Source organism: Callionymus lyra, chromosome 1 (assembly GCF_982586985.1).
Source record: "Callionymus lyra chromosome 1, fCalLyr1.hap1.1, whole genome shotgun sequence".
NCBI lineage: Eukaryota > Metazoa > Chordata > Actinopteri > Syngnathiformes > Callionymidae > Callionymus > Callionymus lyra.
Genome location: NC_141818.1, coordinates 54,491,336 through 54,516,851, shown reverse-complemented (window position 1 = coordinate 54,516,851; position 25,516 = coordinate 54,491,336). Strand labels below are relative to the sequence as shown.

Here is a 25,516-nt window from a genome sequence, read left to right as displayed (position 1 = left end):
ACACGCACACAAAAATACACGAGTGTCTCAGTGATGAGTCTTAAATAGTGAACTAAACACATAATCTGTGGATAAACACAAACTACTATTTAGTCAGTTGTAAACTAAATCAGAATCAGAAAAAATCAGAAAACCTTTATTAGTCCCGCGAGGGGAAATTCGGTGAACGAAGGTAAATAAATGTATAATTGTATAATTCTACTAGCAGGCTAACTAATTGTTTAGTCTCTATTAGCAAGCTATCTAGCTAATTGTATATTCTGTACTAGCAAGATAGCTATCTAATTGTATAATCCTACTAGCAAGCTAGCTAACTAATTGTTTAGTCTCTATTAGCAAGCTAGCTATCTAATTGTATGGTCTTTATTGGCAAGATAGCTAGTAATTGTAAAATCTCTTCAAGCAAGATAGCTAGCCAAAGCTATAATTATACTAGAAAGCTAGCTATCTAATTTTATTATATCCATGAGCAAGCTAGCAAACTAATTGTATATTCTCTACTAATAAGCTAGATTGCTAATTAAATGATCTCTGCGAGCAAGTTAGCTAGCTAATTATATGAACACTACTAGCAAGCTAGCCTATTTCAGGATCTCTACTAGCATATTAGCTGGTTAGCTATATATATATATATATATATATATATATATGCTATTATTTAAGCTCTACTATCAAGTGTGCTAGCTGCCTAATAACAAGCTTCAATAAACTGGTGACGTCGGTGATGTTAACAACTAACCAGCTGGTTGAGCGACAGGTTAACTCTCTCTCCTGCTCTCAGGGTGAACGTGGGATGTGGTCGAGCTGAGGAGCGGGTTCTTCTCACAGGTTTACACGCCGTCGCTGACATCTACTGTGAAAACTGTAAAACCACGCTGGGCTGGAAATATGTGAGTCGCCTGCACCTCTGACCTTTGACCTCTGACCTCTGCCATGCATCTAGCTTAAAAAACACCTGCTGTCGTTAGTTCAGTTGAACTCGTGAAGCGAGTCTAAACCTCTGTGACTCAGGTCTGTGTTTGGACTCGACGAGTGATGGTTAGTGACGAGACCTCTGACCTCTGACCTCAGAGGTCGACGGTGATTAAAGAGTCAGTAATGAAGAGACTTATAAGAGTCTCTGAAGGTTTCGTTCCTTTAGTGTTCATGAAAAATATGTTTTTCAATCAATAAAATAGTTTACATTTCAAAATAAAACGTCAATCATAGTCCATTTTATTAAAAAGATGCTTCAATCAAAATAATAATTTATATTAAAAACTTTTAATAAAAAAATGACAGGCGCAGTGGTTAGTGGCGTCGCCTCGCAGCAAGAAGGTTGCTGGTTCACTTCCAGTCCGAGTGAACTCGTGACCTTTCTGTGTTGTGTGGGTTTACTCCGGACACTCCGGTTTCCTCCCACAGTCCAAAAACATACAGAGTTTGTTTGAGAACTTGAAGAAATGATCCGTAGGTATGAGTGTGTGTGTGAACGGTTGGCTGTCTTTGTGTGACTGGCATCCTGTCCAGGGTGTCCCCTGCCTCTCACCCTATGATACTGGGATAGACTCCAGTCTCCCCGCGACCCCACAAGGGATAAAGCAGTAGAAAATGAATGAATAAAAAACTACTTTAAAACTTGATTTTACTTTAAAAAAAACATTTCAACGCCATTTTCATTTCAATTAAATAAATGTCTTCCAAACGTTCAATAATTAAAAAAACAACAACTTCAAAACAGTTTTATCTAAAGTAGAAAATAAAGTAAAAGTTTTTTGGGATTGAATGTTTAAAATTGACAGCGTCATTACTTTAATCAAAAATTTAAGAATGAATTTAAAACAAACAGCTGAAGCATGTTAACCAATCACAGCCCACCATATTGACTGTCTCCTAACTTTAGACCCCTCTGTCGGAGCGACTGACTTCTTTGTTGTGACTTGAGAAGCCAAACCCTCAAGTCGTCTGATTTTTTTAATTAAGATATAAGACATTTTTTTTAAATAATAGATTAATTCATTTCTATATTAAAAGGTTGAATTTTTTAATCATCAAATAAAATATTTTCAAAATGAATGAAATACACGTACAGTTTGATATTCTAACTTCAATAATTGAAGAATACATGTTCTAAATGTAATATATTTTCATTTTACTGACGAGCTACAAACTTCTCAGCCAATCACGCGAGCCGGACACGATCACATGACTGACTGTTGTGTTGTCGTTTCAGGAGCATGCGTTCGAGAGCAGTCAGAAGTACAAGGAGGGGAAGTTCATCATCGAGCTGGCTCACATGATCAAGGACAACGGCTGGGAGTGACCCCTGACCCCTCTCACCCCCCTCACCCCCGGGGTCGCCCCCCCCCCCGACCGTGATGAACTGTGCGGTGGTCACGACTCTGGAAGAACCTGTCGCCGCCACCTTCTCACCGGGAGCAACAGATCACAGGACCCTCTCCCGGGCGTGACCCCCGACCCAAGGCGTGACCCCGACCCCTCACCCCCCTTCGTCACCGAGCGATTGTGTCGTCATGGCGACCACGAGGACATCGTTGGCTTTTTTCCTGGTCGTGATTGTTTTTCTTGACTTTTCGAAGACTTTTTTTTTCTTTCCGTGGTTTATCTTCTGGGTCGGCAGATGGATGTTACTGGTTAGCTTCCCGTTCATCTGGTCCGGTTCTGACCGGTCCAGCCCCGCCCACCGCTGAGCATGCTTTTCTTTCGCTAGTGTCCAAAATGGCGGCTTTATGTTCCCCATGTAGCAGCTTCTTGGGAGAGTTTGACACTTTTTTTTATCGATGGTTTCTCTCGCCCCCCCCCCCCCCCCTTGACACCTGTCAATCACCCGTCAATCACCCCCACGTCCTGGAGTATTTGAATCAACTTAAACAGTGGCTGGTCCCATTCTGCCGTTGAATTCTTGACGCCACACGAGATAAACACATGATGACGAGCATCTATAACGATAGACATGTTTGTTTGACTAGACTTGATTATATTTCTATATATATATATAAATATATATACTGGCTGTCATACGTGTGTGTGAGCAGACGTTACACTTGAACAAACTTCACTTGCACTTTGCGGAGGCCTTGAGTTCATGTCAGTTTAGAGGCAAAGCTTTATCGATAGCCTTCTCAGAGACGATCGACGGATCCTTCATTGTTAGCATCTGGAGCTTCTTGTTTGTTTTTGTTTTGGTCGCGGAGATCGTTCCGAGCCCGGGTTCGCGTCTGTGTGGATTGTGGAGCTTCTATTGTCAGGTGCAGTCGCTCAGGTAACATCCTTTTCAACTACGTTTACATTTCAAAGTGCATCACTCGTGCTAAGCTAACGCTAAAGACTCCACACAGCACCACAGGTCGACCACGAAGCTCCGTTAGCATTAGCTTTATAGCTTTATAGCCTTTTAGCCTCACAGCGGGAACGTCGCGGGTTCGATTCCAGCTCGAGACAACTTTAGAGCGCTCATGGGTTTTCTCCGGGCACTCCGGTTTCCTCCCACAGTCCGAAAAAACTGTAAAATAATGACTAGAAACAGTAAATGTGTCCTGCTTTAAGCCTTTTACCCTGGATGGCTGGGACTCTGAGCCGTCACTTAAACCTGAAAATATCTCAGAGAATATTGAAAACATAATATCATTAAACATTCAGTCACCGTCATTTAAAAGTAGGGACGTCACAACCAAAAAACATTTTATTATTTTATTTTGATAAAAAGATACACAAGGTTGTAATAATCACTGTTAATATACTTTATTTATTTATTTTTTTTAAACTGTTTTAATAAGTGAACAATTATAGAAGGAAACCGTTAAACAAACATGATAAACGTACGATTATGTCAGTGTTTGTTCCTAAATAATAAAAAAAAGAATGATCTTCTAAATAAGAGACTTTATCGATGGATTTTTAATAAAACTAAACATATGTTTTTTAAATCATAAAAATATCTACATATAAAGATTGTATTCTGAGGTATTTATTTTGATTGAATCTTGGCTCGACTGATAATCCTTCGATAAGTAACAAGAGCTCCGCGAGCTAACCTATGCTAACAACGACTCAAACGTTAGCGACTTGTGTTTTCAGACACAGATGATGAATTAAAATCCTACTAAAAATGAACCTTATCTCGTCTTAAACGACTCTGAACACATTAGAATTAAAACACAATCATTTAAAAGACAAAACATTATTTTGTTTGCTGCTACGGTTTAGCATCGTTTCCACGACGAGAACTTCTGTTTCCAGCGTTTATTAAGTGAGACGTCGTCGTCTCTCGTCTTCTTGCACTTTACTCCTTTACTTCCTCCCTCCGCACACTCTACTTCCTCTCTCAGTACACTTTACTTCCTCCCTCCGCACACTCTACTTCCTCTCTCAGTACACTTTACTTCCTCCATCCGCACACTCTACTTCCTCCCTCAGTACACTTTACTTCCTCCCTCAGTAAACTTTACTTCCTCCCTCCGCACACTCTACTTCCTCTCTCAGTACACTTTACTTCCTCCTCTGCACACTCTACTTCCTCTCTCCGTACACTTTACTTCCTCTCTCAGCACACTCTACTTCCTCCCTCCACACACTTTACTTCCTCCTCCGTACACTTTACTTCCTCCCTCCGTACACTCTACTTCCTCTCTCAGTACACTTTACTTCCTCCCTCCGCACACTCTACTTCCTCCCTCAGTACACTTTACTTCCTCTCTCAGTACACTTTACTTCCTCCCTCCGCACACTCTACTTCCTCCCTCAGTACACTTTACTTCCTCCCTCAGTACACTTTACTTCCTCTCTCAGTACACTTTACTTCCTCCCTCCGCACACTTTACTTCCTCCCTCCGCACACTTTACTTCCTCTCTCAGTACACTTTACTTCCTCCCTCCGCACACTCTACTTCCTCTCTCAGTACACTTTACTTCCTCCTCTGCACACTCTACTTCCTCTCTCAGTACACTTCACTTCCTCTCTCAGCACACTCTACTTCCTCCTCCTTACACTTTACTTCCTCCCTCCGTACACTCTACTTCCTCCCTCCGTACACTTTACTTCCTCCCTCTGACACTTTACTTCCTCCTCCGTACACTTTACTTCCTCCTCTGCACACTTTACTTCCTCCTCTGACACTTTACTTCCTCCCTCTGACACTTTACTTCCTCCTCCGTACACTTTACTTCCTCCTCTGCACACTTTACTTCCTCCTCTGACACTTTACTTCCTCCCTCTGACACTTTACTTCCTCCTCCGTACACTTTACTTCCTCCTCTGCACACTTTACTTCCTCCTCTGACACTTTACTTCCTCCCTCTGACACTTTACTTCCTCCCTCTGACACTTTACTTCCTCCCTCTGACACTTTACTTCCTCCCTCTGACACTTTACTTCCTCCCTCTGACACTTTACTTCCTCCTCTGCACACTTTACTTCCTCCCTCTGACACTTTACTTCCTCCTCTGCACACTCTACTTCCTCCTCCTCAGCACAGTCTCGTCCTTCATTTGCCTCTAAGTTGAATGAATCTCGTGCCTCTTCAAACACAAACAAAATGGCCGCCTCCCCTCGTTGTGCAGAGCATGACCCCCGACCGTGACCCCAGGTGTCGTAGAGCGATGATGAAGCTTCTTCTCCCTCCTCCTCATCATCAGGTGCATATGTTCACGATGTTCTATATTTAAAGAGTAAAAGACGGCCGTGGTTGATCACTTTGCGGGCGAGGTCACGAGGTCACCACGACGACTTGAACATACAACAACAGACCCGTGTTCCACTTTTGTACATAAATATTTAAGGTTTTATACGTATTTCTACTGGGTTGGTTCTTTTACTTCCCGACTTAAGCACTTTTGTTCACCTCTGGCTGCGTGTGCGACAGGAAAGTGAATGTTTCGCTTCCCCCGGTTTCTCCTGAAACATCCATGTGTGTGTCTGCGGTCGCTGTTGTGTGTTTTTTTATTCTCTGGAGCTTTGTTTGTGTAGCTTTGTTTATGGATGTTCATCAGGGTCGTCAACATATTGAAGGATTTGACAAATGTTGGAACTTTGAATTGTTTTATTGAAATAATTTGGGGTTTTTTAAGTATTGAATATTTTATTTCAAAAATGTCTATGAATAACTGAATAAAAAAATAAATAAATTCTAATTTTTTTTATTTAATTCGTAGCCTTTTAAATCCAAAATAAAATAATTGGTAAAATAGTACCAATACCAAATAAAATACAGAACTACTTGATTTTTAAAATCGAATTTGAAAGTCTAAAGAAAAAGAAAAAGAATTAAGAAAACTTTTTTTTAATAATTTGAATTAAAATATCAAAATATGTGCCAAAAACGCATTTATGAATATATTCCATTTTTTAAATGTCATTATTAAAAACAAAAACTTTCTATTTACCAATTATTTAATACAATACAATACAACAATATTTCAATGAAAAAAGAAAAACCTTCAATATTCCTGCGACACTGATGTACTTCCATCCTTGTGCGGTCAAAGGTCAAAGGTCAAAGGTCTCTGAGGAAGAGTCTCCTCACACCTGGACAGAGATCTTGTCACTGGTCCTCAACAAAAACCCACTGGTCGCCATATTGGAGGATCTTTATCTTCGGGCGTCGCTGGATTCTTGATTGTATTCTTATCTCGTCGACTCTCAACCAAACTTTAACTTTAACGGTGCGTTCAGGAGCTTCTGCTCGTCCGCCATCATTGACCTCATCATGTTTACCAGGTTTTTATTTTGGTTCCTGTGCTTGTGAGTCCTGGTTCACCGGCTCCTCCTCATCAACTCGGGTATTTGTGTGTTCACTGTGTGTTGCTTTGTCGTTACACTTGAAGACTGTTGTGTGCGTCGACGAGAAGCTCTTGAATGCACCGCGACGCGGAGACAAGATGGAGGTCTGGCCGTACAGTGATCCCTCGACGCCGTTTTCACCAAAACATTTCTCCGCACACTGAGTCAAATCAAACACAACCACACAAGTGTGCGACACTAACTGCTTATGGTGGCGGCAAAACAATGACCTCCCATGATGCCTTTCTACTCTGGTCAGTGACGGCTGATTGGTCGATTCAAATACTGTATTTAAATTCTATGTTGCTATTGCAAAAGTGATCGACGGCTGGGCGGCAAAGCATCACAGGAGCCGTTCAGATGGACAGGTCACTGACACAAGTTCAAATAAATGTCTAAACGAGCTTTAAACGGTCAATACTTCGTAACCACGGCGATGGGCGAGGGGTCACTGTACTCGTCGGTCACGGAGTTGTTTACGTCGTTTACGTCGTTTACGTCGTTTACGTCGTTTACGTCGTTTACGTCGTTTACGTCGTTTACATCGTTTACGTCGATCATGACTCGACGACACTTCCTGGTCCTGGCACAGAGCCAGTTGAAAACACCCTCCAGCATGACACCAGCAAGGGTTGCTGGGAATCTGCTCGAACGCCAGTGTCATCGCCAGTGTTTACACACACACACACACACACACACACACACACACACACACACACACACACACACACACACACACACACACACACACACACGATACCAAAACCACAAAAGAGGAGAAGGAATCTTTTCTCTGCTGAATGTTCGGTTTCTTCTCACGAGCGACACGAGCGTGAACTGTTTCCGTGGATCTGTGACTCACCGTCACCACAGGCCTGCAGGTGTCGCTCACGGGTTCTTCTCCGAGGACTGTTACCACGAGCATGTTGTATTTATAACGGCTGTATGTTGTGCCTGGTTTGTTATTATTTTCCTTTGAGACGATTCTTTTGATCTGACGACGTTTGTCTAGTAAAACATGTCACGCGTCTGTTTTCACGCTAATGTAAACTATCGGATACACAATAAATTTTAAATGGTATTTATATCTACGGCTTCTCTTTCACTGCTGACACGAAATATACCGTGATACTGGAGGAGTATTTGTAGTATCATCGAGTACTTTGGTCCTTTAGCTGCGCAGGACATAATGAGAATACAAAGGAGGAGAAGAAGAAGAAGTAGAATTAGTAGTAGAAGTTGAAGTAGTAGAAGTAGATGTAGTAGTAGAAGTTGAACTAGTAGTAGAAGTAGTAGAAATTGAAGTAGAAGTAGAAGATGTAGTAGAATGAGTAAAAGTAGAAGTAGAATAAGTAGCACTCCATCATCCAGCTCCAACCGATTCATCAAGTTTGTGGACGACACATCTGTGGTGGTCTCATCAACACAACTGTGTCGCATCAACACAACTATGGTGGGTCAACAACAACGATGAGAAGGTCTACAGGAGTGAGGTCAACTGAGGTCATTGACTTCAGTAAGTTCACACCCAGCATCTACCACTGACCATGGAGGGAGCTGCAGTGGAGAGGGTGAGCAGCACCGAGTTCCTGGGTGTCTCTGAGGATCTGAGCTGGAGCCACGATACAATGTCACTGACCAAAAAAGGCCACCAGCGCCTGTACTTCCTCCTGAGGAGAGCAAGAGCTCCACCACCTCCTTCTACAGAGGCACCATCGAGAGCCTCCTGTCGAGCTGCATCACCGTGTGGTACCTACACCGTGTCCTGCCGCAAGAAGCTGCAGCGCATCGTGAGAGCATCTGAGAAGATCACTGGTGTCTCTCTCCTCCTGGACATTTATAACACCATCACCAGAAGGTCCATCAGGATCACTGGTGACTCCACTGACTCGTCCAACAGCCTCTTCAGCTGCTGCCATCAGGGAGGAGACAGTCTTCAGAACCAGCAGGTTAAAGTTCTTCCACCAGGTCAGGAGACTCAACTCAACTGTCCTACCATCACTCTAGCCTTGAACTACCTGAGCCTTAACTTTGTTTTTGGTTTATTAGTTGATTATTTATTTGTATTTATTATTTATTTTTAATGTCCTTTCATCGTCTTGAGACATATATTTGACAATAAAAGAACTTGAATGTAGTAGTTAAAGTATAAGAAGTAGTAGTAGAATAAGTAAGAGAATAAGTAGTAGAAGTAGAATAAGTAGTAGAAGTCGTACTAGTAGAAGTAGTAGTAGAAGAGGTAGAATTAGAATAAGTAGTAGAGAAGAAGAAGAATTAATAGTAGAAGTAGAAGGAGTAGTAGAAATGTTGAGGAGCGCTTCTTCCCTCGCCAAGCTGAGGCACGGCATGGAGGCAATGGCCGTCCAGCACGTTTCCCAGCAGCAGACGCTGGGTCATCAAGTGGCCACCATGGCAGCACAGATCCAAACTCTGGGCGAACAGATGGAGGTGCTCTCCGCCCAGTTCCTGCCCCCCGGACCTGCCCTCGCTGCCGGGACCTCCACGACACCGGCTACCCCGTCGCCTGTCCGGTGAGTCGGACACTGCTGCTGCCGTCGCCGCACCATCCATCGGGGACCTCAACCGCCCTCCTCTTTTCTCCGGTGACTCCGGTGAAGTGAGTGGATTCCCCGTTAAGTGCAGCCTGCATTTTGAACTGAACTCTGTTGCTTTCCCGACCGAACGCACCAGAGTAGCATATATCCTTTCTCTGTTGTGCGGACGAGCGGAGGCCTGGGCTCCGGCCATCTGTGCCTCCGTGGAGGAGTTAACCACGGCACTGGACCGCATTTTCCAGCGCAGCCCTCCGAGTCGAGAGTCGGCTCGATCTCTGTGCCAAGGGGCCCAGCACGTGTCGGACTTCGCCATCCAGTTCCGCATCATGGCAGCGGAGAGCAACTATCCCGCCTCGTCGAATAGCGGATGTCTTCATCGAGGCCCTCGCTTCCCGGATCCGGGTCCACCTCATCCCGCTGTCGCTGCCGGGGACCCTGGACGAGATGATCGAGCTGAGCATCGAGACTCATCAACGCACCGAGGAGTCCCGGGGTCGGGCACAGCTTCTGCCATCCAGCCGCTCCACTTTGCCCACTCACCGCGGCATCGTCTGCCTCGTGCAGTCTCAGGACATCCAGGAGCTGATGCAGATGGGCCGGTACTGTCTACCCCGCCACGAGAGAGAGAGGCGCAAGGAGGAGCATCGCCGCCTGTACTGCGGGGCCGAGGGACACCGTGCCAGGAGCTTTCCGGTAAAGGAGAAGACGGTCAGGATGGGTCTGGCACCGCCCTCTCCTCATCCCTCACGTCCCACCATTTCTGTGACTCTGAGCCGGTACGGGCACACCTGGTCCGTGCCCGCATTCATCGATTCGGGAGCGGACAGCAACTTTGTTTCAGCAACACTGGTGAGTCGACACGACATCCCTCTCCAGCGGCTGCCACGTCCCATCCAGGTCCAAGCTCTCGACGGCCACGTCCTGAGCCGTTTGGAGCAGCGCACCCTACCAGTCTGTCTCTCTTTCGCTGATGGCCACGTCGAAGATATCCAGCTTCTCGTCCTGGCCTGCTCACCGCACCCCTCATCTTGGGTCTACCCTGGGTCCAGCAACACCAGCCACGGATCCAGTGGTCCCCTCTCTCGGTGGTTGGGTTGTGACCAGCAGTGTTCCACCTCTCTTTCTCTCTGTTCTGCTCATAGGCTTGTCTCTCCTCCCAGCACGTCTAACCTCGTCGCCGATCTCTCCTGTGTCCCGCGTGAGTACCATGACCTGAGGGAGGTGTTTTCTAAGACTCGTGCCATAAGTCTCCCTCCTCATCGGTCCTAAGATTGTGCGATTGAACTCTTACCCGGTGCTGAGCCGCAACGAGGGCGCTTCCCTCTCTCTCCTTGAGACTGAGGCCATGAACACATATATTTCTGAGTCATTGGCGACAGGCATCATACGTCCCTCTTCTTCCCCGGCTGGCGCGGGGTTCTACTTTGTAGGAAAGAAGGACGGGTCCCTAAGACCCCGCATTGATTACCGCTCGCTTAATAACATCACAATTAAGAACCGCTATCCCCTCCCGTTAATGTCATCTGCGTTCGAGACTCTTAAAGGGGCCACTGTGTTCACCAAATTAGACTTGCGTAACGCCTACCGTCTCATTCCTCGGTTATATCATTAGCCCTGGTAGAATCTCTATGGATCCCGCCAAGGTACAGGCGGTCTCCGACTTGCCGGCCCCCGATACACGCAAGGCTCTGCAACGGTTTCTCAGGTTTGCTCATTGTCACCGGCATTTAATCCGTAATTTCAGTGCAGTCTGCTTTCCCTTACACTGTCTCACTTCTGAGTCACAGCCCTTCCGGTGGTCCCTGGCCGCCAAGGAGGCGTTCCAGGAGCTCAAGCGCCGTTTTACCTCTGCCCCCGTCCTCCGGCAACCTGATTCCCGTCTCCAGTTCCTGGTCGAGGTCAACGCTTCCAGCACTGGGCGCAGTCCTGTAGCAGAGATGACTCACCCCTGTGCCTTCTTTTCCCGCAAGCTCACTACCGCTGAACGGAACTATGATGTGGGGGATCCAAACTTCCCAGAAGGTCCACTCCAGGGTCCAGAGTTTAAGGAAGACCCTTATCACCACAATAAAAGTCAGGTGGTCTCTCTCTGTCGTGTGATTGGTCGGTTTGACGAGAACGTCATAAAGATGTATTTCTGGAGATTAAATCTTGTTGACCGAAACCACACCTCTCCACCTCTAAGGGACTCATTGTATAAACAAAGCGTGATTACAGCTGGAGGAGGAGTGAAGCCATTATTACGTCATAATGAACTCTCGTAACCTCTCGTTCGTCCAGATTTCAGAGCAACTTTATAAAGTAATAATTAAAGCATGGTCATGATGAGAAGTTACTGCGTCTTGAAGAACATTCACTACATGACACCAGAGTTGATACTAGTTGATGTTTAATGACACCAGAGTTGATACTAGTTGATGTTTAATGACACCAGAGTTGATACTAGTTGATGTTTAATGACACCAGAGTTGATACTAGTTGATGTTTAATGACACCAGAGTTGATACTAGTTGATGTTTAATGACACCAGAGTTGATACTAGTTGATGTTTAATGACACCAGAGTTGATACTAGTTGATGTTTAATGACACCAGAGTTGATACTAGTTGATGTTTAATGACACCAGAGTTGATACTAGTTGATGTTTAATGACACCAGAGTTGATACTAGTTGATGTCTAATGACACCAGAGTTGATACTAGTTGATGTTTAATGACACCAGAGTTGATACTAGTCGATGTTTAATGACACCAGAGTTGATACTAGTCGATGTTTAATGACACCAGAGTTGATACTAGTCGATGTTTAATGACACCAGAGTTGATACTAGTCGATGTCTAATGACACCAGAGTTGATACTAGTTGATGTTTAATGACACCAGAGTTGATACTAGTTGATGTTTAATGACACCAGAGTTGATACTAGTTGATGTTTAATGACACCAGAGTTGATACTAGTTGATGTTTAATGACACCAGAGTTGATACTAGTTGATGTTTAATGACACCAGAGTTGATACTAGTTGATGTTTAATGACACCAGAGTTGATACTAGTTGATGTTTAATGACACCAGAGTTGATACTAGTTGATGTTTAATGACACCAGAGTTGATACTAGTTGATGTTTAATGACACCAGAGTTGATACTAGTTGATGTTTAATGACACCAGAGTTGATACTAGTTGATGTTTAATGACACCAGAGTTGATACTAGTTGATGTTTAATGACACCAGAGTTGATACCAGTTGATGTTTAATGACACCAGAGTTGATACTAGTTGATGTTTAATGACACCAGAGTTGATACTAGTTGATGTCTAATGACACCAGAGTTGATACTAGTTGATGTTTAATGACACCAGAGTTGATACTAGTTGATGTTTAATGACACCAGAGTTGATACTAGTCGATGTTTAATGACACCAGAGTTGATACTAGTTGATGTTTAATGACACCAGAGTTGATACTAGTTGATGTCTAATGACACCAGAGTTGATACTAGTTGATGTTTAATGACACCAGAGTTGATACTAGTTGATGTTTAATGACAGCAGAGTTGATACTAGTTGATGTCTAATGACACCAGAGTTGATACTAGTTGATGTTTAATGACACCAGAGTTGATACTAGTTGATGTTTAATGACACCAGAGTTGATACTAGTTGATGTTTAATGACACCAGAGTTGATACTAGTTGATGTTTAATGACACCAGAGTTGATACTAGTTGATGTTTAATGACACCAGAGTTGATACTAGTTGATGTTTAATGACACCAGAGTTGATACTAGTTGATGTTTAATGACACCAGAGTCGATACTAGTTGATGTTTAATGACACCAGAGTCGATACTAATTGATGTTTAATGACACCAGAGTCGATACTAGTTGATGTTTAATGACACCAGAGTCGATACTAGTTGATGTTTAATGACACCAGAGTTGATACTAGTTGATGTTTAATGGCACCAGAGTTGATACTAGTTGATGTTTAATGACACCAGAGTTGATACTAGTTGATGTTTAATGACACCAGAGTTGATACTAGTTGATGTTTAATGGCACCAGAGTTGATACTAGTTGATGTTTAATGACACCAGAGTTGATACTAGTTGATGTTTAATGACACCAGAGTTGATACTAGTTGATGTTTAATGACACCAGAGTTGATACTAGTTGATGTTTAATGCGACAGAGTTGATACTAGTTGATTTTTAATGACACCAGAGTTGATACTAGTTGATGTTTAATGACACCAGAGTTGATACTAGTTGATGTTTAATGACACCAGAGTTGATACTAGTTGATCTTTAACGACACCAGAGTTGATACTAGTTGATGTTTAACGACACCAGAGTTGATACTAGTTGATGTTTAATGACACCAGAGTTGATACTAGTTGATGTTTAATGACACCAGAGTTGATACTAGTTGATGTTTAATGACACCAGAGTTGATACTAGTTGATGTTTAATGCGACAGAGTTGATACTAATTGATGTTTAATGACACCAGAGTTGATACTAGTTGATGTTTAATGACACCAGAGTTGATACTAGTTGATGTTTAATGACACCAGAGTTGATACTAGTTGATGTTTAATGACACCAGAGTTGATACTAGTTGATGTTTAACGACACCAGAGTTGATACTAGTTGATGTTTAATGACACCAGAGTTGATACTAGTTGATGTTTAATGACACCAGAGTTGATACTAGTTGATGTTTAATGACACCAGAGTTGATACTAGTCGATGTTTAATGACACCAGAGTTGATACTAGTTGATGTTTAATGACACCAGAGTTGATACTAGTTGATGTTTAATGACACCAGAGTTGATACTAGTTGATGTTTAATGACACCAGAGTTGATACTAGTTGATGTTTAATGACACCAGAGTTGATACTAGTTGATGTTTAATGACACCAGAGTTGATACTAGTTGATGTTTAATGACACCAGAGTCGATACTAGTTGATGTTTAATGACACCAGAGTTGATACTAGTTGATGTTTAATGACACCAGAGTTGATACTAGTTGATGTTTAATGACACCAGAGTTGATACTAGTTGATGTTTAATGACACCAGAGTTGATACTAGTTGATGTTTAATGACACCAGAGTTGATACTAGTTGATGTTTAATGACACCAGAGTTGATACGAGTTGATGTTTAATGACACCAGAGTTGATACTAGTCGATGTCTAATGACACCAGAGTTGATACTAGTTGATGTTTAATGACACCAGAGTTGATACAAGTTGATGTTTAATGACACCAGAGTTGATACTAGTTGAGGTTTAATGACACCAGAGTTGATACTAGTTGATGTTTAATGACACCAGAGTTGATACTAGTTGATGTTTAATGACACCAGAGTTGATACTAGTTGATGTTTAATGACACCAGAGTTGATACTAGTTGATGTTTAATGACACCAGAGTTGATACTAGTTGATGTTTAATGACACCAGAGTCGATACTAGTTGATGTTTAATGACACCAGAGTCGATACTAATTGATGTTTAATGACACCAGAGTCGATACTAGTTGATGTTTAATGACACCAGAGTCGATACTAGTTGATGTTTAATGACACCAGAGTTGATACTAGTTGATGTTTAATGGCACCAGAGTTGATACTAGTTGATGTTTAATGACACCAGAGTTGATACTAGTTGATGTTTAATGACACCAGAGTTGATACTAGTTGATGTTTAATGGCACCAGAGTTGATACTAGTTGATGTTTAATGACACCAGAGTTGATACTAGTTGATGTTTAATGACACCAGAGTTGATACTAGTTGATGTTTAATGACACCAGAGTTGATACTAGTTGATGTTTAATGCGACAGAGTTGATACTAGTTGATTTTTAATGACACCAGAGTTGATACTAGTTGATGTTTAATGACACCAGAGTTGATACTAGTTGATGTTTAATGACACCAGAGTTGATACTAGTTGATCTTTAACGACACCAGAGTTGATACTAGTTGATGTTTAACGACACCAGAGTTGATACTAGTTGATGTTTAATGACACCAGAGTTGATACTAGTTGATGTTTAATGACACCAGAGTTGATACTAGTTGATGTTTAATGACACCAGAGTTGATACTAGTTGATGTTTAATGCGACAGAGTTGATACTAATTGATGTTTAATGACACCAGAGTTGATACTAGTTGATGTTTAATGACACCAGAGTTGATACTAGTTGATGTTTAATGACACCAGAGTTGATACTAGTTGATGTTTAATGACACCAGAGTTGATACTAGTTGATGTTTAACGACACCAGAGTTGATACTAGTTGATGTTTAATGACACCAGAGTTGATACTAGTTGATGTTTAATGACACCAGAGTTGATACTAGTTGATGTTTAATGACACCAGAGTTGATACTAGTCGATGTTTAATGACACCAGAGTTGATACTAGTTGATGTTTAATGACACCAGAGTTGATACTAGTTGATGTTTAATGACACCAGAGTTGATACTAGTTGATGTTTAATGACACCAGAGTTGATACTAGTTGATGTTTAATGACACCAGAGTTGATACTAGTTGATGTTTAATGACACCAGAGTTGATACTAGTTGATGTTTAATGACACCAGAGTCGATACTAGTTGATGTTTAATGACACCAGAGTTGATACTAGTTGATGTTTAATGACACCAGAGTTGATACTAGTTGATGTTTAATGACACCAGAGTTGATACTAGTTGATGTTTAATGACACCAGAGTTGATACTAGTTGATGTTTAATGACACCAGAGTTGATACTAGTTGATGTTTAATGACACCAGAGTTGATACTAGTTGATGTTTAATGACACCAGAGTTGATACTAGTTGATGTTTAATGACACCAGAGTTGATACTAGTTGATGTTTAATGACACCAGAGTTGATACTAGTTGATGTTTAATGACACCAGAGTTGATACTAGTTGATGTTTAATGACACCAGAGTTGATACGAGTTGATGTTTAATGACACCAGAGTTGATACTAGTCGATGTCTAATGACACCAGAGTTGATACTAGTTGATGTTTAATGACACCAGAGTTGATACAAGTTGATGTTTAATGACACCAGAGTTGATACTAGTTGAGGTTTAATGACACCAGAGTTGATACTAGTTGATGTTTAATCATATTAAGTTATATTCAATTACAAATAATCGATCAGAAACTAAATGAATGTTCTCTTTGTTTCCTGACATATTATAACGACAAACACTAAAACACACACACGTCTTACACACAGTTGTCTCTGCTGATCGTTTCCAGAACAACAAGAGAGTCATGAAGGCATCAGTAGATCCTCCTCTGGTCCAGTATCAGGGCCTCACAGCGTGGCTCCTGATACTGGAGGCTTAAGAGCTGCTGCTATTTCCAGATCCGTGATGTCATCGTCACCAGGGTCGACCCAGATCCCCCAGTGGTGAGTCGGGGGGGGGGGTGCTGTTGTTGTTGTTGTTGTTGTTGTTGTTGTTTCCATGTTGTCGTCAACAATGTTTTAATGGAAATATTCCAGCGAGAGACGTTTTCATCGACTATAGAACGTTTGAGTCTGAGAGTCAACTTTATCTTGTATTACTTTGCTATTATAGTTTTTAAGAATATTACGATATACATTGATAGTGTAGTAACAAGTACATATGTGTAGTATTGTCCAGTACTTGACTCTGGTGTTGTGATAGTGTAGTAACAAGTATATATATGTAGTATTGTCCAGTACTTGACTCTGGTGTTGTGATAGTGTAGTAACAAGTATATATGTGTAGTATTGTCCAGTACTTGACTCTGGTGTTGTGATAGTGTAGTAACAAGTATATATATGTAGTATTGTCCAGTACTTGACTCTGGTGTTGTGATAGTGTAGTAACAAGTATATATATGTAGTATTGTCCAGTACTTGACTCTGGTGTTGTGATAGTGTAGTAACACGTATATATGTGTAGTATTGTCCAGTACTTGACTCTGGTGTTGTGATAGTGTAGTAACAAGTATATATATGTAGTATTGTCCAGTACTTGACTCTGGTGTTGTGATAGTGTAGTAACAAGTATATATGTGTAGTATTGTCCAGTACTTGACTCTGGTGTTGTGATAGTGTAGTAACAAGTATATGTGTAGTATTGTCCAGTACTTGACTCTGGTGTTGTGATAGTGTAGTAACAAGTATACATGTGTAGTATTGTCCAGTACTTGACTCTGGTGTTGTGATAGTGTAGTAACAAGTATATATGTGTAGTATTGTCCAGTACTTGACTCTAGTGTTGTGATAGTGTAGTAACAAGTATATATGTGTAGTATTGTCCAGTACTTGACTCTGGTGTTGTGATAGTGTAGTAACAAGTATACATGTGTAGTATTGTCCAGTACTTGACTCTGGTGTTGTGATAGTGTAGTAACAAGTACATATGTGTAGTATTGTCCAGTACTTGACTCTAGTGTTGTGATAGTGTAGTAACAAGTATATATGTGTAGTATTGTCCAGTACTTGACTCTGGTGTTGTGATAGTGTAGTAACAAGTATATATGTGTAGTATTGTCCAGTACTTGACTCTGGTGTTGTGATAGTGTAGTAACAAGTATATATGTGTAGTATTGTCCAGTACTTGACTCTGGTGTTGTGATAGTGTAGTAACAAGTATATATGTGTAGTATTGTCCAGTACTTGACTCTGGTGTTGTGATAGTGTAGTAACAAGTATATATGTGTAGTATTGTCCAGTACTTGACTCTGGTGTTGTGATAGTGTAGTAACAAGTACATATGTGTAGTATTGTCCAGTACTTGACTCTGGTGTTGTGATAGTATAGTAACAAGTATATATGTGTAGTATTGTCCAGTACTTGACTCTGGTGTTGTGATAGTGTAGTAACAAGTATATATGTGTAGTATTGACCAGTACTTGACTCTGGTGTAGTGATAGTGTAGTAACAAGTATATATGTGTAGTATTGACCAGTACTTGACTCTGGTGTAGTGATAGTGTAGTAACAAGTATATATGTTTAGTATTGTCCAGTACTTGACTCTGGTGTTGTGATAGTGTAGTAACAAGTATATATGTGTAGTATTGTCCAGTACTTGACTCTGGTGTTGTGATAGTGTAGTAACAAGTATATATGTGTAGTATTGACCAGTACTTGACTCTGGTGTAGTGATAGTGTAGTAACAAGTATATATGTGTAGTATTGACCAGTACTTGACTCTGGTGTAGTGATAGTGTAGTAACAAGTATATATGTGTAGTATTGTCCAGTACTTGACTCTGATGTTGTGATAGTGTAGTAACAAGTATATATGTGTAGTATTGTCCAGTACTTGACTCTGGTGTTGTGATAGTGTAGTAACAAGTATATATGTGTACTATTGTCCAGTACTTGACTCTGGTGTTGTGATAGTGTAGTAACTAGTATATATGTGTAGTATTGTCCAGTACTTGACTCTGGTGTAGTGATAGTGTAGTAACAAGTATATATGTGTAGTATTGTCCAGTACTTGACTCTGGTGTTGTGATAGTGTAGTAACAAGTATATATGTGTAGTATTGTCCAGTACTTGACTCTGGTGTTGTGATAGTGTAGTAACAAGTATATATGTGTAGTATTGACCAGTACTTGACTCTGGTGTAGTGATAGTGTAGTAACAAGTATATATGTGTAGTATTGTCCAGTACTTGACTCTGATGTTGTGATAGTGTAGTAACAAGTATATATGTGTAGTATTGTCCAGTACTTGACTCTGGTGTTGTGATAGTGTAGTAACAAGTATATATGTGTACTATTGTCCAGTACTTGACTCTGGTGTTGTGATAGTGTAGTAACTAGTATATATGTGTAGTATTGTCCAGTACTTGACTCTGGTGTAGTGATAGTGTAGTAACAAGTATATATGTGTAGTATTGTCCAGTACTTGACTCTGGTGTTGTAGTATTTACAGAACACATGACTCTTGAAGTCGTAACTACTTTCATTTGTTTTCAAACCAAAATATGTCCAAACATCAGCTTTAAAAGCTGCTGGACTCACTGTATCCTCTCGTCCTCAGTCATCACCTGGATTTCATTGTTGCTTTAGCTGTGAAGGACTTAATGACTGCTGCCGTCGGTTGGCCAAAAGTTTAGTTGCGACACAAAAATGAACAAACGCTGTGACTTTGTTCATCATAATTGTAAATGAAATACAAAATTGAATTGTTTTATTTTAGAAACACTCAATTATGATTAAAACTTGTCATAACTGGTTATTTGACACTTTTAATAAGACTTGAGTTGTGTGTGTCTGCGTTGTTTCTGTTGTGTCTATGTTGTGTTGTTTCTGTTGTCTGTGTTGTGTTGTTTCTGTTGTCTATGTTGTGTTGTTTCTGTTGTCTATGTTGTGTTGTTTCTGCTGTCTATGTTGTGTTGTTTCTGTTGTCTATGTTGTGTTGTTTCTGCTGTCTATGTTGTGTTGTTTCTGTTGTCTATGTTGTGTTGTTTCTGTTGTCTATGTTGTGTTGTTTCAGTTGTCTATGTTGTGTTGTTTCTGCTGTCTATGTTGTGTTGTTTCTGTTGTCTATGTTGTGTTGTTTCTGTTGTCTATGTTGTGTTGTTTCTGCTGTCTATGTTGTGTTGTTTCAGTTGTCTATGTTGTGTTGTTTCTGCTGTCTATGTTGTGTTGTTTCTGTTGTCTATGTTGTGTTGTTTCTGTTGTCTATGTTGTGTTGTTTCTGTTGTCTATGTTGTGTTGTTTCTGCTGTCTATGTTGTGTTGTTTCTGTTGTCTATGTTGTGTTGTTTCTGCTGTCTATGTTGTGTTGTTTCTGTTGTCTATGTTGTGTTGTTTCTGCTGTCTATGTTGTGTTGTTTCTGTTGTCTATGTTGTGTTGTTTCTGTTGTCTATGTTGTGTTGTTTCTGTTGTCTGTGTTGTGTTGTTTCTGTTGTCTATGTTGTGTTGTTTCTGTTGTCTATGTTGTGTTGTTTCAGTTGTGTCCATGTTTTGTTGTCTATGTTGTGTTGTTTCAGTTGTGTCCATGTTTTGTTGTCTATGTTGTGTTGTTTCTGTTGTGTCTATTTGTGTTGTTTCTGTTGTGTCTATGTCGTGTTGTCTAGGTTGTTGTTTCTGTTGTGTATCTTGTGTTGTTTATGTTGTTGTCTCGTTTACGTTGTGTCTATGCTGTGTTGTTATTGTCGGTTTGTGTATTTGTTGTCTATGTTGTGTAGTCTTGTCTATGCTGTGTTGTTTTGTGTCACTGTTGTGTCACTGTTGTGTGTCTGTTGTGTTTCTGGAAAGAACATAACAATAATGCATCAAATGTTCTTCTTTAGAGTTTTGTGCGTCATGTGTTCATAAAGACTCACACCAGACTCACACTCAGAACCTTGTGTAGTGTTGTGTGAAGTCAAGTGTTGTCATCACTGATCCAGCAGCTTGTTGTTGTTCCTCCGATGATGTCATCTTCAGTCTCGCCCACTCACGCTCAGCATCCTCTGTCGCCATGGTTACTGCATCTGCCTCCAGTCAGCAGGTGCAGACAGTGTTGGGATGATTGACGGGCGGTTCGTCCAATGAGAGCCGAGGCTGGTGATGTCATCGGGTCTGAAGTGGAAGATGTTCTGAGATGTTCTGCTGACGCCACCAGCTGTCAATCAAACCTCGTCTGTCAGAACCTCAGTATTTCTGTTGACTGTAGCGAAACTCATTTGGAGTTTTATAAATATATAAAAATATAAATATATAAGTATATAAATATATCTATAATATGAATTATTTCTCTTTTGAACTTCAATGACATCATCGTTTGATTCTCTGATCGTGACGTCAAACGTTATCAATGATGTGGATCGAGTTTCACAGAGTGAAGTGACTCATGTTCCTGTATCTTCTCTCCATCTTTTCTCTCCATCTTTTCTCTCTCTCTCTGGACTGAACTGATGAATGATTCACATTAAAACCTTCAGTCGAGATGGAACTCTTGAACTCAGAGTGAAGGAAGAGGAAGTGAGAGGAAGGAAGAGGAAGGAAGAGGAAGTGAGAGGCAGAAAGAGGAAGTGAGAAGAAGTGAGAGGAAGGAAGAGGAAGAAAGAGGAAGTGAGAGAAAGGAAGAGGAAGAGAGAGGAAGTGAGAGGCAGAAAGAGGAAGTGAGAGGAAGGAAGAGGAAGTGAGAGAAAGGAAGAGGAAGAGAGAGGAAGAGAGAGGAAGTGAGAGGAAGTGAGAGGAAGGAAGAGGAAGAAAGAGGAAGTGAGGGGAAGGAAAGGGAAGAAAGAGGAAGTGAGAGGAAGGAAGAGGCAGAAAGGCAGGAAGAGGCAAGAAGAGGAAGTGAGAGGAAGGAAGAGGGAGAAAGGCAGGGAGAGGAAGTGAGATAAAGGAAGAGGAAGAGAGAGGAAGGAAGAGGGAGAAAGGCAGGAAGAGGCAGGAAGAGGAAGTGAGAGGAAGGAAGAGGGAGAGAGAGGAAGTGAGAAGAAGTGAGAGGAAGGAAGAGGAAGAAAGAGGAAGTGAGAGGAAGGAAGAGGAAGAAAGAGGAAGTGAGAGGAAGGAAAGGGAAGAAAGAGGAAGTGAGAGGAAGGAAGAGGCAGAAAGGCAGGAAGAGGAAGTGAGAGGAAGGAAGAGGGAGAAAGAGGAAGTGAGGGGAAGGAAAGGGAAGAAAGAGGAAGTGAGAGGAAGGAAGAGGCAGAAAGGCAGGAAGAGGAAGTGAGAGGAAGAGAGAGGAAGTGAGAAGAAGTGAGAGGAAGAAAGAGGCAGGAAGAGGAAGAAAGAGGAAGGAAGAGGAAGAAAGAGGAAGTGAGGGGAAGGAAAGGGAAGAAAGAGGAAGTGAGAAGAAGAGGCAGGAAGAGGAAGAAAGAGGAAGGAAGAGGAAGAAAGAGGAAGTGAGGGGAAGGAAAGGGAAGAAAGAGGAAGTGAGAAGAAGAGGCAGGAAGAGGAAGGAAGAGGAAGGAAGAGGAAGAAAGAGGAAGTGAGGGGAAGAGGCAGGAAGAGGAAGGAAGAGGAAGGAAAGGGAAGAAAGAGGAAGTGAGAAGAAGAGGCAGGAAGAGGAAGGAAGAGGAAGGAAAGGGAAGAAAGAGGAAGTGAGAAGAAGAGGCAGGAAGAGGAAGAAAGAGGAAGAAAGAGGAAGAAAGAGGAAGGAAGAGTTATGGATAAATGATTCATTTCCTGATCTATTATTTTTCTTAAATAAAATGACTCAATAAAACTTAAATCTACATTTCAATATCAAATGATAGAATTTTAACTTAGTTTTGATTCTAAAATAAACATTTAAAGTTGAATAAAACACAATATTGATGCTACACTGACACACATCAGAGAAGGTCATGGGGTCGTAACCTTTGACTCCAAACATCAACCCGTCAATCAAACCCTCGCAGATCTTTGGTAGAAAATAGTTTTTATTGTAATCATGTGAAAAGAAAAGATAAAAAGACGCTGATTAAAGTTTCTACCACGAACTGAAGTCTCCGAAGTTGGACTTTCCTTTGGCCTTCTTGGGGGCGGAGCTACTGGTCGAGGGTCCACTGTCCACTGCGACTGGACGTTTACTGGAGGAGAAGAAGAAGAAGAAATGTAACAAACAATCACAACAAACATCATCTTCATCTCTCACTGTTACAAACATGTATTTGAAAGATTCCTCACTCATGGTGCCACAGAACAGTGAACTCCCATGATACACTGCTCTCTTTACTGACGGCTGATTGGTCGATACAATACTGTATTTAAACTCTGGTGATTATGGTTTGGGTTCGAACTTCAGTTCTTCTGTGGCACCGAGCAAATACTTCCGTAGTACCGAGAATCAAACCCTTGATCAAAACTTGAATTTGTCAGATTTTCTTCATAAGAATTCAAATCGTTGTTTACACTTATTTTTTGTGTCTTGAAAGTGACACTAAGATCTGTACCATGTTTTTTTATTTTATTTTTGTTACGATTAAACTGATTAATACTTGTGTTCTCAGGGTCAACGTGACCCGATGGCCTTAAACAAATGTGTTTGAGGTATCCATTGTGTTATCTAAGGGTCAAGGTGAACAATTTCTCTGGCTTTAATAAAAACATTGTTTGTTTTGCGGCCCTTTGGGTCACCTTGACCCAGAGAAAACATGGAGGTTAAACTTGTATCGGAAAAACAAGTATGGTTCAGAAACTGGTATCAAAGTGAAGGTAATGGTATCAGTTTGATACCCAGCACTGTGGTTATCCACCTGTGATTGGTCGGCTGGGCGGCAAAGCATTTTGGGAGCGTGCAGCTCTGAGAGTGATGTTGAGAGAGACGTGTCTTGTATGCAATGCTTGCAAAATTCAAATCAATGTTTAGTAAATTAAACAAGTGATCAATTCAATCGGTTTTGTCTGGGTTTCGTAACCACGGCGATAAAGGAAATATTTTTGTAATGAATAACTTGAGTTTAACGAAGGACTTGACTTTGATTGACATTTGTGTCGTCGAACTGAAACGACTCGGACTGAGAAGCGACGACCAGTTGAATCAGAAAACATAAATAAATCCTCGTTGGATGTGAGAAGAGCTTCTGACGGATCATAAATAAATTAAATACTAATAAAATTACCATAAATAAATTAAATAATAATAAAATTACCATAAATAAATTAAATACTAATAATAAAATGATCATAAATTAAATAATAATAATAAAATGATCATAAATAAACTAAATACTAATAAAATTACCATAAATAAATTAAATACTAATAAAATGATCATAAATAAATTAAATACTAATAATAAAATGATCATAAATAAATTAAATACTAATAATAAAATGATCATAAATAAATTAAATACTAATAATAAAATGATCATAAATAAACTAAATACTAATAAAATGATCATAAATAAATTAAATACTAATAAAATGATCATAAATAAATTTAATAATAATAATAAAATGATCATAAATAAATTAAATACTAATAAAATTACCATAAATAAATTAAATACTAATAATAAAATGATCATAAATAAATTAAATACTAATAATAAAATGATCATAAATTAAATAATAATAATAAAATGATCATAAATAAACTAAATACTAATAAAATTACCATAAATAAATTAAATACTAATAAAATGATCATAAATAAATTAAATACTAATAATAAAATGATCATAAATAAATTAAATACTAATAATAAAATGATCATAAATAAATTAAATACTAATAATAAAATGATCATAAATAAACTAAATACTAATAAAATGATCATAAATAAATTAAATACTAATAAAATGATCATAAATAAATTAAATACTAATAATAAAATGATCATAAATAAATTAAATACTAATAATAAAATGATCATAAATAAATTAAATACTAATAATAAAATGATCATAAATAAATTAAATAATAATAAAATGATCATAAATAAATTAAATACTAATAAAATGATCATAAATAAATTAAATACTAATAAAATGATCATAAATAAATTAAATACTAATAATAAAATGATCATAAATAAATTAAATACTAATAATAAAATGATCATAAATAAATTAAATACTAATAATAAAATGATCATAAATAAATTAAATACTAATAATAAAATGATCATAAATAAATTAAATACTAATAAAATGATCATAAATAAATTAAATAATAATAAAATGATCATAAATAAATTAAATACTAATAAAATGATCATAAATAAATTAAATAATAATAAAATGATCATAAATAAATTAAATAATAATAAAATGATCATAAATAAATTAAATAATAATAAAATGATCATAAATAAAGCCCAGAACGACAAGAGTGAACAGAACCAGCCTCGGTGAGTCCGGAGCCGTGGATCGATACGACTGCAGTCTTTTGTGGTCGTTCTGCTCATTTAATCATCAGAACAACCGTCCAGATCCAGAGCCTTGTTTGGAAACAAAAGTCTTGAAAAACGGGAAGAGAACTTGAACTCAATGACATTTTCGACGTCTGCAGCTGAGATTAATCCAGAGTCGGGATTTAAATGACTGAACATGATCTTATACGTCTTAGTTTAATACACATCTTAAGTGTCTAATAACGCCTGAGATCGATCAGAACTTAAGAAGCTTTTTCAAAGTGTTGTTGTTCAACTTACATCTGGATCTTATAATCCATGTGTTCGTGTCGTTTACACTATTGTATCAGTTTATTTAGTGTCTAAACAAGAAGGATCGTCTCGC

At 39.8% G+C, this 25,516-nt stretch overlaps 2 protein-coding genes across 4 annotated transcripts in view; one reads left to right on the top strand and one right to left on the bottom strand.

The window, feature by feature from the left end:
* The window catches only part of ypel1 (yippee-like 1), a 35,357-nt gene extending 27,824 nt beyond the window's left edge, over nt 1-7,533 (top strand). For all 3 annotated transcript variants that reach the window (XM_087813210.1, XM_087813202.1, XM_087813219.1), the window contains exons 4-5: nt 782-890; nt 2,213-7,533. In XM_087813210.1, the coding sequence (XP_087669336.1) occupies nt 782-890; nt 2,213-2,302 (199 nt within the window). In that variant the 3' untranslated portion in view covers nt 2,303-7,533. The remainder of the gene's footprint in view (nt 1-781; nt 891-2,212) is intronic.
* A 15,161-nt stretch (nt 7,534-22,694) lies between these two features.
* The window catches only part of ppil2 (peptidylprolyl isomerase (cyclophilin)-like 2), a 40,372-nt gene continuing 37,550 nt past the window's right edge, over nt 22,695-25,516 (bottom strand). Inside the window, exon 20 of the mRNA XM_087813193.1 lies at nt 22,695-22,862. Coding sequence (XP_087669319.1) covers nt 22,763-22,862 — 100 coding nt within the window. The 3' untranslated portion in view covers nt 22,695-22,762. The remainder of the gene's footprint in view (nt 22,863-25,516) is intronic.